Raw genomic sequence first — 14,396 nt, forward strand, 5'->3', positions numbered from 1 at the left:
AAGCTCAGTCAAAGAATTTTCATGTTTTGGTTTGTTTAGACTAAACTGCTTTTGTATTCAATCTTCATTGAAAAAAATGAAATCTTTTATCACCAGTATCACTCTATAGTTCCTTTGGCCATAGTGTAAGAGACACAGACACAATCAAATACTTTGTTATTCATTATTCCGATCAGGAAGTGGAACAAGTCTACTACTGAAATACATGTTGTTTCTTTGGATCCTGAGGGAGTGAAAAGAGAAGCCTCAACTTCCTCTTTTTTATAGTATCTGATCATTTTGCTTCAACTTCCATATATAATATAACCAGTGACGGTAAGATAAAAAGTAGTACTCACTCCTGAAGATATTCAGTGGCTCACTTTCAAGGAACAGGAAGAGCAAAAAAGCTTAAGTCCCTTCTTTTGAATGGAAGCTGCACTGAGAGCAATCTAGCAAAACAGAGGATGCCCTGATCCCAGTTTTTCTAGCTGGATATTGAAGTATAATGTTGGTGGTTGGTTGATCCAATCCAAACTCTGATCTCTACTCACCCTTTAAACTACAAGAGCAGCTAACTGATCCAAAAGCAGTCATCCTGGGTCACCCGCAAAAGCACTCTTAATGAATATTACTCATTGCTAGTCCCTAGAAATACTTCAGACATATTGTGGAATGTAGGTTCTCCACACAGAGTTGTGTGTTTTTCTATCTTTTGCAAAATTTAGGTCTCATTTTAAACTGAATTACATTCCTAACCTTTCTAGTTACAAGGATATCTTTCCAAGTAGGAAGACCATAGTCCACTGTTTCAAAAGCCACAATCAGACAAACTGAAACAGCTCTGACAGATTCAACCCTAAAGAAAAAGGTTTAAGTGTCAACACTGTTAATAGTTTTGCTGATCATTATAGCAGAGAGACTTTCAACTAATGTTGAGTCTTACAACAGGATTTTTTTTTTTTTTGCAAACACTTACCATTGCTGCTATGACCAGTTCAGTCCCAGAGGTGGTAGTAGCAGCAAGAACACCAGCATAAATTAAATGGCAAAAAAAACCCAAATAAACAAAAACACGACTCTGTTATCCCAGATTTAAGGCTATCCAGCAAAAGCTTGTGCCCTTCCAGAACATCAAGTTCAGTAAAACTCAAACTTGTGAAAACAGGATGTGCAGAGTTAAGGTACACACCCACACAACCTTAACTCTGCCCCCTGGAGTTGGCAATAGCCATTAGCATGAACCCCAGCTGCATTCACTGTGTAGGTGTAGCCATATTGAATGGTGAAGGAATTAGTTGGCACAGCTTAGAAGAGTTGTGATTGTGATATGAGGTTATCTGGGGGGCCGTGGCATTTTGCGGGTATATGTGACCCCTCTCCCCAAATCCTGTGTGTGAGATCAAAGAAAAGAGGTGTAATATGTACCTTCAGAAATCCAGCATGCCTCATTTCAGCACGGAGTTGTGTCACTAATGAGGAACAGTAGTCCCCTTGGGGACTGTCAGCAATTAGGCGACAGATGGGTGTAGTTTGTGGGATGAATGAAGGATAAGTGAAAGCAAGGTGTTTGATGGATTTGTGTGCAGAAGGGTGAAGGGGGAGTAAAAGGGGTTGAAGGAGTTGTAAAATCTAGTAGATGTGTTGTTCTTTCTGTGGAGTACGCTAAGTACAAGAGCATAGGAAACTCCTGTTCCTTACAGGGCAAAGGCAGACTATGAATGTGTGTGTTATGGACTTACTGGGAAATGGTTCAAAGACGACAGAGTTAAGATTGCATGGGCTTGTACCTTAACACTGTGTTTCCTAGTTTTCACTAGTTTGACTTTTGCTGAACTCGACGCTCTGGAAAGACACAAGCTATAGACAGATATCCTGACCTCTGAGTTAACTAAGGTTTTTTCCCATTTAATTGCCCAGTGTTTTTAACAGCATGAGAAATATTGTTAGTAGAAGTTAGCAGTCATTTAGGCAGCTGTAATTACCAAACAGGTGTGCAGTTAATGACAGATTAATTACCTGTGGACCCATAATGATAATTATACCTAACTCTTAGATACGCTATCACTAGATCTCAAGAAGGAAAACATTTTTCCCTTTATAGTGATGGGGAAACTGAGGCATAGAAAGGAAAAGTGACTTGGCCAAAGTCACCCAAGCAAGCCAGCGACAAAACAAATAGTGCGCCCAGGTTTTCTGAGTCACAGTCCACTGTTCTCCCTATTGCTATGTGATTCCAAAGTGTTGTGTCTCTCTTACTGTGGCACACTTTCTTGCAATGGAATGGGAATAATGGTCATGCTTTGAAATGTTTGGAGCGTGTGGTTGCTAACAAAGCCAGTGAAACACAGAACTAGAGCCCAGCAAATCTGCAGATTCCTGCTTTGTATCTGTGGATATTTGCATACATCCCGGTCTACCAGCAACTTACCCCATATTCTTTTCCCAGTGTCCCCCACGTGAACTCCCTCCCAACCCCATTTATCTCTCCCCTCATGATGCAGCCCCAAGCCTCTCTCACCCCATTCCTCCCACTCCTCCAACCCCAAAAATGCTTCCCTCCTCATTAGCAAGCATTCACGTCTTTTTAAATGAAAAAAAAAAAAAAAATTACATTCCCCCAAAATTAAAAAAAAAAAAAAATCCAACAGACATTTTAACATTTGACACGTTCTGTCCCTTACAACATTTCCCAGAGGTCTGCCCATTTTGGGACTCAAACTGATGCTGGCAAGTTAGTAAAGTTCAAGGCTTATTGCTTATCCCCTTGAGTTATCTATCTGCTGTGAAAGTTTTAAGGCAACAAACCCTGTTGGCTTCTCTGTCTGCACATACTCAGTGTAATCCATTTGGTACATGGGCCTTAAGAGTGCTGGACAGCATGCTTAAAAAGAACCAAACTCTTTGCCTACTAACATTGAAATCTGACTCCCCACAAAGGGCTAGTGGATGCCATATACTTTGTTGGCATAACCCTCAAGTGTTTGAGACCTGATGTGATGATCTCAGCCCTGGTTTGATCTCTGTAAGAGGGAAAAATTCAAACATTTGTGCCATTTTTGCTAATTTATGATGGCATTCCATGCACAGTCAAACTTACTGTTTTAGTTCTTCTTTGAAGAGTTCTAAATTGCTCTTTTTCTTTTCTTTCTCCCCCTTCTTCAAAGGCTAAAATAAAGGATACATCAGCCAATATTTCAGAACACCACACAATGAATGGTTTGTCAAAGAAATGTTTGTGACACCTGTATTTTAGATCATTTCCAATCCATAATGTCTTTGGTCTACAGGTTTCCTAATGACTGAATCACAGACAAAAAATCCACCTTTAAAAACATTAAGGCTGAGCCCTTTGAACACAGAGTCAGGAAATACAAAAGTTAAAGTTGAATGTAAACCTTAACTCTGTTTTCATGCTTATACATTACGATGCAACCTTTAATTGTGTTCTCATGCTCAAACATTCTCTTTACTACTTAAGATAGAATTACAAGATGTTAAATGTCTTTGTCAGTCTTAACACTTATTTTAATCACAAAAGTTGACTACATCCTTAGTGACGAAGGGCAAGTCTTCACTACAGTGCTACATCGGCAGTAACATTTTTACAGCAACATGACAGTGAAGGACTCAGCGGGAGGAGTAAGATGCACTCAAGAAGCGCAACTAAGCAGCTCGTTTTTGTAACTGAAAATCTTTGCACACTGTGAAATATCTTCTATGTTGTCCATTAATATCCGACTCTACTATCTAAATCCACAGCATATTGTTTTATGTTTGGAGTGAGTTTGCATTAATATCACTTGTTACTACAAATATCACTAGCACACAATGCTATAGATGCTTCACACATATCTAAAGATTGTAGAAAGAATTCTATTTAGGAAACATGATTAAGTAGTTAAAGACCATCATAACGAATTGACACAGAAACAGCATTAAGTCTGCAGGTTAAACCTTAACTTTCACATATTCTGACTTGAGTGTTCAGTCTTGCACAGTCTTAATGTGCCCCTAACAGTATTTGTATTTTTTCCAGTTTTTTTTTTTTTAAAGCAAAACAAAATCAAACTAACAATATACGTGCAAACTGACAGAAGAGAAAAATGAAAGAGAAAGTAAGTGCTTCATCTTAGAAGACTTGCAAGTCATGCAGGCTATTGGTCATAACTCAAAGAGCTGAAAGGATTTTGCTTAAGCTTCAAAAAAAATCACCTTGAGACAGAGACCAAGCATGGAAACTATAGATCAGTCCAAAAGATAAAAGCTTCTTAAAGTTCACGCATCTGAAAACAGATGGTTAAAATGAAAACTGTTTTGAAACCTTCAGAATAGCTGGTGGTACCAACCATATATACTTCAACAGTGATTGGGAACATTCTTTTAACATTCACCAAATACTAATTCATGATGAACTTATCTTGATTAAAAAGAATACTTGAGCATGTACAATATTTCTTCTGAATGAAATCAAGACAGAGCGCCATTTTTAGAGAGCCATGGATACCAGTCTGCATACAGGACTAGTAGACCTTCACATTCTAATCTCTACAATGATTTACTATATGGTTTGGCAAATCACTTAATATCCATGTCTTGGTTCCTCTGATATGAAAAATGGGGATAAAACCACTCTAAGTAGTTAATGTGTATAAGTGCTCTGAAGAGGGATTAAACGGGTAGTAATATTTTGAAAAGAATAACTTACAGGCTTTTTGGTTTCTATCATTAGAAGGGATGGAGGCTTCTCATTAGAGGATGGCTGATTTGGCGGATTTTTTTGATCTGCAAATCGTGCTGAAGGTTTGTAGATTTTACCTCGTTTTTCATCTGTTTCATGTTCATCTGGATTTAAAAAAGGAACTCAGTTAACAGTTACTGCATAATAATGAGCCAAAGAATCAGGTTTTTTGTATTTATTTCTGAAATTCTGTCTCCAACACAGAATCTAAAAAATTAGTTAGTTATTTATAAATCAAAATGAAATGCTGTAATAGTATCACACTCTGCAATTTAAATGTAATACTCAGAAAAAGCATGTGTAAAGTGTAGTTGGTTTAAAAAAGAACACTTTCCTTTAAATATAAAAAAAAGTGCTAATTTATACAAACATCTCCGAAAAGCATAATGAAAAATTCTGGCAAGCAACATACTGCATTAAACACAAAATAAAATCCAAACCTAACCTTTTTCTTTGTAATTAACCAGACGTTGTGGGGGATAAAATATTCAAGTCTTACCTTTAGACGCGTTAACAATTCCTCCTCTTACAAATGTTTTCACTTTATTACCATCACTTCCTTCAAAGGCAGCAAGGAATTCTTCATAAATTTCTGCAGCTGCCTTCTCATCCTCCTACACACCAAATGTTAAATTTGTTTACTATTTTTACAAACAGCATCCATGAGACATCTAACCTTAAGTAGCCATCCGGCTTTCCTTTTTATTTTCTAGAGGTCATGATACCTGTCCTAATTCAGCATAAGGTTCAGTTTCAGACAAGACAATATTTCAGAGCAGGAATGTGGGAAGAATTAACAACACAAGAACTAGAGACAAACAGTTTTGTATAGTCAAATATGATTACTCATTTAATAAATGTAGAGTTGATTTTTTTTAAATGATTTATAATTTCAGAGGTAAAAAGAAGATGGCAAACACAAAAACACGACAAAGACCTTAGACTCTGCGCTAGTCTGTGTGTTGCAAAAAAATGTTTAGTGTATACTATGAGAGTCAAATTGTGTGTCTGGATGAAGTTAATAATGGGCTCAGTTTTAAATGGTGTGTTTCACAAATGACAAATTAATAAAAATAAGTGAGATAGCAAATTAAATTAAACACCACTGCATTGCCTTACATTAGGATTTTCAAAGGAGTCTGGGGAGGTTAGGAAGCTAGATCCCACTGAAAATTCAGAGAAAGTTGAGAACTTAACTTGTTTAGGCTCTTTGAAAACCCCCAACTTTAATTAGCTGAGTTGACATCACACAAGCTAAAGCAAGAAGTTAAAATATATTGAAACATGTTAGAGGCCTTTACTGAAATTTGGAATTTCAAGATGTTCTTAAGCCATTTTACATCAGATATGTGCATTTCTGCACCAAACCATATTTAACATAAATTTACTGTGTTCCCAAGATAAAAATCTCTAGTTTGAAAATAAAATCTATTTTGTAGAATAAAACATTTTCAGCACTGAAATATCTAAACAGAACAGCGCCACTGATTCTCTTGGTAGAAATTAAAATCAAATAATACACAACATAAAACCACACAACAGAAAAGTCACCTGAGGTGATAGCAGGTCAAAGGGAGGGACTGATTTCACAGTCCAGTGACTGTTGTGACATTCAGTCTGTCATAACCCAAAGCTTTCAGGAAAGCCACAGAATCTGAGCTCTCATTTAGACTTAACCTGGCTTTTTTCCCATTTCAAAGGCAGACCTCTGTGCGCCCCAATACAGTTGGCACCAAATGTTTTTAAAATTACCACATGAAATAAATTAGTACAGTTACGGTATTATTTATTTAAATTTTTAAAAAGTTAAGTTACAACTAATTCTCTGAAACAGAATTTCTATTTTCACTGCCAGTTCTTTGTTTGGATAAGTAAATGGCAAGATAATTTCATATATAAAAGAAGAAAAAAAAACCTTGTCTATTTACCATTACCTTCTTTTTTAACTCCTCTTGTTCCTTCTTACTTAAAGTCCTCTTGGCAGCACTCATTTTGCCAATACTGAATGCTTTAAGTTTGTTTTCCAAAAGAGGCTACAAAAGGAACAGAAAACAGAATGTTTAGAGAAGTAATTTTTAAATGCATCTCATCATTTGAATCTAACATCCAAAGTAACATTTTACCTGAAAGGACTCACCCAATCTGCTGATTTAGTTACTTGGAAAAAAACTGAAGTCTTCCTGGACTTGTCTCTCAGGACAGGTAGTTTTCCAACAGCAATACAATTTTGAAATATTTTGATAATTTAAAACTATTCCGCAATAGCTTATGGAGGAAGCGTTTAACGTCCAAACTTAGATGAGCTAGATTGGTGGTCTTGTGGTATGTTCTGCGCTAACCTGTGGGAAACCTAACAAAGTCTGTGAGCCCAATACATGTGTCAGCAGAAGCTGACACTGCTGAAGATGCCTAGTTGCTTAAACCTGGAGAACAATATGTTCCATAACTCAGAGGCAACCCCTGCAGTCATTTAAGAAATAAGGACAGGCACTGAAAAGAGCTGCAGCTAATTAAATTCTCTTGGCCAGAAGAATATTTTGTGATCCTAGCCAGTTGTGATGGAGGATTTTAATAGAAATAAAATTAAAGGAGTGTTGAAGAATTTAAATATATGTTTTTGCTGTGGGAAGATACAGAGGAAAGTTATATTCTTGAGCCTTTTCAGCCCCAGTGCAATTAAAACCTTCATTCCCCAATATCGCATTCTCCTTGCCTCTCCCAATTTCATCTCTCCCCCATAAGACTATCAAAGAAGGAAGATCACACAGCAAAATTACACCTGCATACTGAAATAGTAATAACTGATCATCTGCAGGATTCTCCTGATTCGCTGACTGAAGAAAGATAGTAAGGCATTGAGAAAGAGGACAATTTCTCCAAGAAATGGGCAGTGGGGAGGTTTGGGAAGGGGAGAAGAGACAAGGCAGCAAACTTATTTTGAAATTCCAATAGTCAAAAGACAGTAGAAATTAATCCCAATTTTTAAATAATTTAACTTGTTTGTTATTGAAACTATGAATCAATATGGGAATAAGGAAAACATCCCCAGTAGTCACCAGAACATCTCTACATATGGTATGACACTTCACCCCCTCCAAAATATTTTTGAAGCCCTACCACAGCTATCAACTCATTTATACACAATGATGCTAACGACTGCTATCTCAGCAACACATAACCTCTTTAAATAACAGGTCCCACACTTTGTGAGAAGTTAAAGTGAGTAAGCTGAACAACTTAGTCATGATGCCAAAGAGATTTCAAAATCAGCTGCAAAAAAAATAAATGTTAGCTTTGGAAAAACTTCTGTCTGGAATGGAATTTCTATCAGAAATGTCAATGCCTTAGTCATTTAACACCACTTCTAATAGAAGTTTCCAACTCAAAGCCATTTTTACACAACATGCAAAAGCACTGTAAGAAGCTATTGCTTGAAATAACTTGAACTACAATACTTGCTTGGTGTCCATACATGCACCGCCCTAGATGCATGACAAGAACAGAGTCCAACAATTGGAACGAGAGAATAAGAAGGCCAAAGGGTCACTGCTCTTGAACACTGAGAAGTTTGGCCTGGGGAGTGAAGCGGTTCACTCGTCTTAAAGCAGTTTTGTGCCCTTATGATTCCCAGGAAAACTTTTAAAATGAAGGAATACAATGTTGTCAGCAGACTTGGAAAAAATAATTCCCCAAGCAGCATGAAATTAACAAGGTTCTAGACTGTTTCATTGCTGGAATACAAAATCCTGTAAGCAGCTACAAAATTGACAAGAATTATATACTGCTTAGAAAAACTATAAGAAGAGCCAGGTACTTGAAAATTTTTGGGGGATATCCCCCCATCCAAAAAAATAGAGGTTGCCAGGAAGAGGAGAGTAATTGAGACAGAAGGAGGGAGGAGAAAGCTTCCATTTAAGTAGTCAGGTTGGAGCATGGAGGGAAGAGAAATGTCCCCATTTACAAATGCCTTGCTAACTAGAGGCTGATACAAAGGATGGAAAGCCCAAGCAAGATCCAGGATCTGTTAGCACCTGCTTCCTTCCTAGAGGCTTGGGGTGGATAAAGGATTTCTCACCACGGCACTGTCTTCGGAGCTCGCTGATGCACCCCTCATCTTTTTTGTGGACATATGGCTAGCAAGCTTATTAACAAGTTTTCCCATTTCTGCTGGGGAGCAAGTGTTCAGCCCAGGCCAAACTGAGCTGGTGAAGTCTACAGTGGTTTCTCCCCTGTGAGGGAAGGAAGCCACAAGTATTGTACCTGCACTGACTGGCTCAATCAGTTCTTTTAACTTATCACACAATACACCCTTTCACATTTGGAGATCATACAAAAATCTCCTGCATCTTTTGAAAGGTGCAAGTCACTATGGGAGAGGTGCTTCAGGAGTTTAGTTGTATGGTGAACTGTGTTTCAGAAGCATAAAAAGAGGGTCTGCAAAGAAAAAAAATCCATATTCTACATACTAAACTGCTGCAAAGTGAAGCAACACAATCAACCCTTTTATGCAGCGTCCCTTCAACGGTTTCTTCACTTATTGTAGGCAGGCCCAAGCTGAATGGATTATGTGGATGTGCCTAATATCAGCATGCTGATCAGAACAAAAGTGATGTCTGTAACTGCTGACCATACCTCGTACACCATCCTGCATACAAAACTAGACTGAAACTGTGAATGTAAAGTGTTCCATTATCAGCTTCAAAATTGCTTGTAAATCATCAACATTGTAGGTTGTTTTTTTTTTTTTACTTTTGTTAAGCTATGCACTGATTCAGCTTTGAAGTGCAGTGGTAGTCTAAAAAGTAACCATAAGTTACTACTAGTTTGAGTTCAATTTCAGGTTGAATTTACAGGCCCGGTAGTTACAAAAATATCCTTTTCCTTTATTTAAAAAATTTTTTTTTGTGGTTTGCTCTGAAAGTTGAGACAGTAAGCCTGTGGCGCTTGTAGGTTGTTTTTTTTTTTTTTTTTTACTTTTGTTAAGCTATGCACTGATTCAGCTTTGAAGTAGCTATATTCTTTAGGACTTACGTGACTATCGGCAGATCCAGTCGTTTGTACTGCATCTGGCAGTCTGACCTGCAAATGATGGGGAAAAAAGTCACTTAGGAATATACTAGCAGCATTTACGGATAAGCAAAAGACATTGGCCCTTTCAGATGCAGCTCTTGGGCTTCCATTTTCATCTCCACCACTATCCTGGCATGCATCTTTACCCTCATATATTTAAGATTTTTTTTTTAAGTATTTGAGCAATACAACTGGTATACTCAATGTGGATTGATACAGAAAAAAGGCTCTTGCCCTTATCCATAAACATCTCAATTCAGCTCTCTGGATTTCACAAACTCATCACTTCCACCAGGATTCAGGAAGGGAAGGAGGCCATCTTAAACACTAATTCCAGGCCTGTTGCATTGATCCTGCTTAGAAACTGTCAACATGAAGTGCCTTCAAAGATAATGTTATTTACTTCATTATATTTGTCTTAAGTTATAAAATTAGTTACTAAATTTGATTTGTTGATATTATACTTCTGGGGGAATTCTGCGTGAAAATATTAAAAATTCTGCACACAATATTTTAAAATTCTACAAAATTCTACATATTTTATCTGTCAAAATAATGCAACATAATCATGCCAGTTTCAATTATTTTGGTAATTTATTTAAAATACAATACAATGGCTAGAGAATGGGAGTGGGGTGCACTGGAGGAAATCCCCAAACTCCCTTTGTCTAATACTAATATTGCTAGGTTTGACCCTTTATTTCTAGTTATTAGTCAACAAATATATGCAGCCATATGCTAAGTGTTACATCATAGGCAACTGAAGAGCAAGTGACGGCTGGGAAATCAAACTCACTATTTATGCTGGCTATTGACCATCTCCAAAAAGGACAGCACCAAACAGGTAATGGAGCACATTTTGATAGGAATTTTTTTCAGTCCAAAAATTTAGACCAGTTCTAATCACTAAATCACCATATGCATTTATAAGGCTATCCTGTCCTTTACACAACTCTGGCAATGAAAAGGAGCCTTAAAACTTTTACACCTGTTTTATACTCCTGGGGGAATTCACAGAGACAATGGGAACAATTCACTAAGCAGGCAGGCTGCTACGTTCTGCTCTGCCCCACACCTATCTCCTCAGAAACACCCCAAAGCCACACCTCTCCATGCCGATTGTGCCACAATAGCGAGCAAGAGAGACAGAGCGTCTCTCTTTCTTGCAAGTCTGCAGAGCTCCCACCCTCCACCAAGTCCCAGCAGTGACTTACATCTCTAACAGCTGCTCCAGGCACCCGAACCAACAGGCCTGCAATGCCAGGGAGGGCCACGTGACCACTCTTGCGGGCTTCCCTTTGCTTCCCTGGCAAAAGTCCCGCCCCCCAGAAATCTGCAGGGGATACGAATTCTGTGCATGCAGAATTCCCCCAGGAGTAATATTAGTACAAGTTATTACTACGTTGTGATTAACCAGATCTGGATGGAATTAATCTTAACCTCCCCAACCCAATGAAGTTAACCCCTACTAGTGACACACATACTAGTTGACATAAAAGTTTACTTTAAATTAAACTTTAAATGTATTTCATGTAATTGATATTAGCTTGATGAATAAATTTTGTTAAAAAGTGAAGATCATTGTTGCTTTTCTCTGAATAGTAAATTTAGTATTTTTAAAAGATATGCTTGTTTCTACTTCTTTCTTGCTATCTTTTCTAATATTAGCCTTTAACCTCGTAGCTGGTAGACGTTAGTAACCTTTATTTTGCAGAGAATGTTTTCACTTGAACACTGAGGGGTCTGTATGTACATAGGACAGCTATATCCGCAAAAGAGAAGGATATCAATTACCAAATATGACAGAAAGAAAACTGTAATGCATTTGAAAACATCTCTAACACCATGAGCATGGTAAAACTAAGTATACAAGAGGTAATCCCCTTATTATAGTAATCCACAAGCCTGCAGCTGCTAGAACTACAATTTTCCAAAAAAGAAATGAGGATTAAAGCAACCATTTTGCACCCAGAAGTACAATACTTGTAGGGAATTTATACAGGAGCCTAAGGACATCTAGACCAAATCTTAAGTTTGTTTCCTACTATATTCCAATAAGTAAATGAAGCTGTTTTATTAAGCATAATATAGGAGACTGAGAAATTACCCTTCGGAGGGCTGTATCTGTTCATTAGTACATAACTTATTCAACAACAGTGGGGATATGTATAATGTGAAATTTCATCTATGTTACCTAAGGGATATAGGACAGTATATTGGATAAAAATCTTTGGTGAATGTGAAACATCCCAGATTGGACACAGCATTTGAAACTCAAGTACAGAATGCATAAAAGCACAATGTTCTCTACTTTATCCCACCAGTGCGCCATTCCAGAAATATTGGGGGAGGGAAGGAGAGAAGAAAAGGGTCAATCTCAACATCAATTCAATCTGTGCTGTCAGAGAACAAACAAGAGTATTAATTTTTCCGGTGGCTTTTTATGCTGTAGAACTAGAATGAGACCAACAAGATAGATTACACTGATCTCCAAAAATCCATCAGGTAGCAATAATTTTTAATCATTGCCAACTAGGGACAAATTCAAGCAAGTAATCCAAGAGTTAGAAAAGTCATGGCCTGGATTCATACCCTGCAAAGTACTATTTAAAGCTGTTCAGGCAGTGCATAGAAACTCCTTCAGATCTATAGGCTGCTCTAATGTGCAAGGCAAGCATAGATAAGCCCAAAGAGTCCAGGAGCTGTAAAACTGGCTCCCAAATGCCACCCTCCCACAACCTGCTCTGACAAGTAGACCTCAGTGCAGAAGAAAAAATGGCTCCATACAACCTAGTATTGGGAAACCAGAAATTGATAGGAAAGGATAAAAACATGCATCCATTCTACTTGCTCAAGGTTTTGCAACACATATTATAATCTATTGGCATTCTTGTGATTATTTTACAATTTTATCATTGATGTTTTGGAAGGAGATTTGGTTTGGGGCATTTTAAGTTATGGGGAGTATTTTTTTAATTTTTCAAAAAAGTTTATCTTTAGACAAACATTCTAATACTTTCACATGAAATTAATCACTTAATTCACCTATCCAATCATTTTATGGCTATATTCAATTCAGAAGTATGGAATCACATAGCAAAATGGCTCACTTGAAGAATTTGCAAACTTAGTGAAAAATATCTTATTGTCTGAGAGTTAAACCTCTGAAAGATTATTTAAGGATTGTAATGTAGAGTTGCAATTTACAGCTCTACTTTTAGACATTAGCTTGATTTACTTCTCCTCTCCCACCACTTCACTCCTTTTTATGAATAAGTATATTGAAGTATAACAGAATGCATATTCAATTAAAGTATAAAGTCTGTGTGATATGATCATTAGGTGACAAAATGTTTTTAACCAAGCTATATTGTTTAAAGACAGACTCCTTGGGCCCCTGTTTAAACAGAAGCCATATCCAGACATACTATTATAATATATTCCTGGGAGAATTCTGCACCACTGCACACGCACAGAATTCATGCGCCATGCAGAATTTTTTTTCCCCTGTAGAAAATACATTCTGCCAGAAAGGTGCTGCAGTTACTCCTTTCGCCCACCATGGGCCACTGTGGCACCAGAACAGAGAGCAGCTGCTCTCCAGTGGGAGAAGCCCCAGCTAGGGATAGGGAAGAGAAAGAAGCTGCTTTCTGCACAGCGCCTGCCAGTGGGGCCAGGTCAGGAGGCATGGGATATGGGGTGATGGACAGCCTGGGGCACATGGGGGGGGTCACAGACAGATTCAGAAAGGCTATGGGGGGGGGGAAGATTGGGGCAGAGGCTGAGTGGGGGTGCAGGGCCACATGGGGACAGGGAGAGGAGTGTGCAGGCACAATTGAAGGGAAGAGGTGGCTGAGTGGGGGTGGAGGGCCACATAGGAGTTGGGGGTAGCTGAGTGGGGGCACAGGGACATGTGGGGATGGGGAAGGTCTTCAGGGACATATAGGGAAAGGGGTGGCTGAGTGGGGTGCATGGCCACATAGGGATGGGGGAAGGGGATGCAGGGACACATGAGGACGGGGCAGATGTGTCTGATTGAATGAGAGGGTTGGGGTCATCCAGGGTCTACATGGTGGAGGCTCCCTAACAATCCCTCTCTGCCCAAAAAAAACCCTGTTCCATACTTCTCTCACCCACACCCAACCACCTCTTAAGTCCATACCCAGGTTCCATCCCAGCAATTACTTCCCTCTCCCTCAGCTCCTCCATTACCCCTGATTCCCCCAAGTCTTTGCACAGCTTCTGAGGGGTGCAGGAAACCTGTACTGTTACAGGCATACTTGCTGACAGGTATTTTGAAAAAAATTACCAAAATAATTGAAATTGGCATGATTATAGTGTGTTATTTTGACAAATAAAATATGCAGAATTTTGCAGAATCTTAAATATTGTGCACAAAATTTTTAATTTTTTGGCACAAAATTCCCCCAGGAGTATAGATTATTAGCTATGTTCTTCCCAGAACATAGGGCCAGGAAGTTATCTGATTCAACCTGTAGTAACATTCAGAAGATGAGCCTGAAAATCCAAGATAAAGTTTACCTTCAAGCTACAGACAAGTGGCACCTTTTCCATAAACACTCTTTATAAACCTCAACCTACCTCT

General features: G+C 38.3%; 1 protein-coding gene across 11 annotated transcripts in view; it reads right to left on the bottom strand.

Annotated features, from left to right (window-relative positions):
* Window positions 1–14,396, bottom strand: part of LOC102937703 (U2 snRNP associated SURP domain containing) — a 69,383-nt gene that overhangs the window by 36,222 nt on the left and 18,765 nt on the right. For 5 of the 11 annotated variants that reach the window (XM_007055002.4, XM_007055001.4, XM_037909275.2 and 2 more), the window contains exons 2-6: window positions 9,752–9,799; window positions 6,649–6,753; window positions 5,220–5,334; window positions 4,688–4,824; window positions 3,080–3,147 (exon numbers count right to left, since the gene is read on the bottom strand). In XM_007055002.4, the coding sequence (XP_007055064.1) occupies window positions 3,080–3,147; window positions 4,688–4,824; window positions 5,220–5,334; window positions 6,649–6,753; window positions 9,752–9,799 (473 nt within the window). Of the gene's footprint in view, window positions 1–3,079; window positions 3,148–4,687; window positions 4,825–5,219; window positions 5,335–6,648; window positions 6,754–6,857; window positions 9,706–9,751; window positions 9,800–14,396 lie in introns of those variants that run through there. The other 6 variants (XM_037909277.2, XM_037909276.2, XM_037909278.2 and 3 more) reach the window with 3 other exon arrangements.

The sequence above is a fragment of the Chelonia mydas genome, chromosome 9 (assembly GCF_015237465.2).
Source record: "Chelonia mydas isolate rCheMyd1 chromosome 9, rCheMyd1.pri.v2, whole genome shotgun sequence".
In the NCBI taxonomy this organism is placed as follows: domain Eukaryota; kingdom Metazoa; phylum Chordata; order Testudines; family Cheloniidae; genus Chelonia; species Chelonia mydas.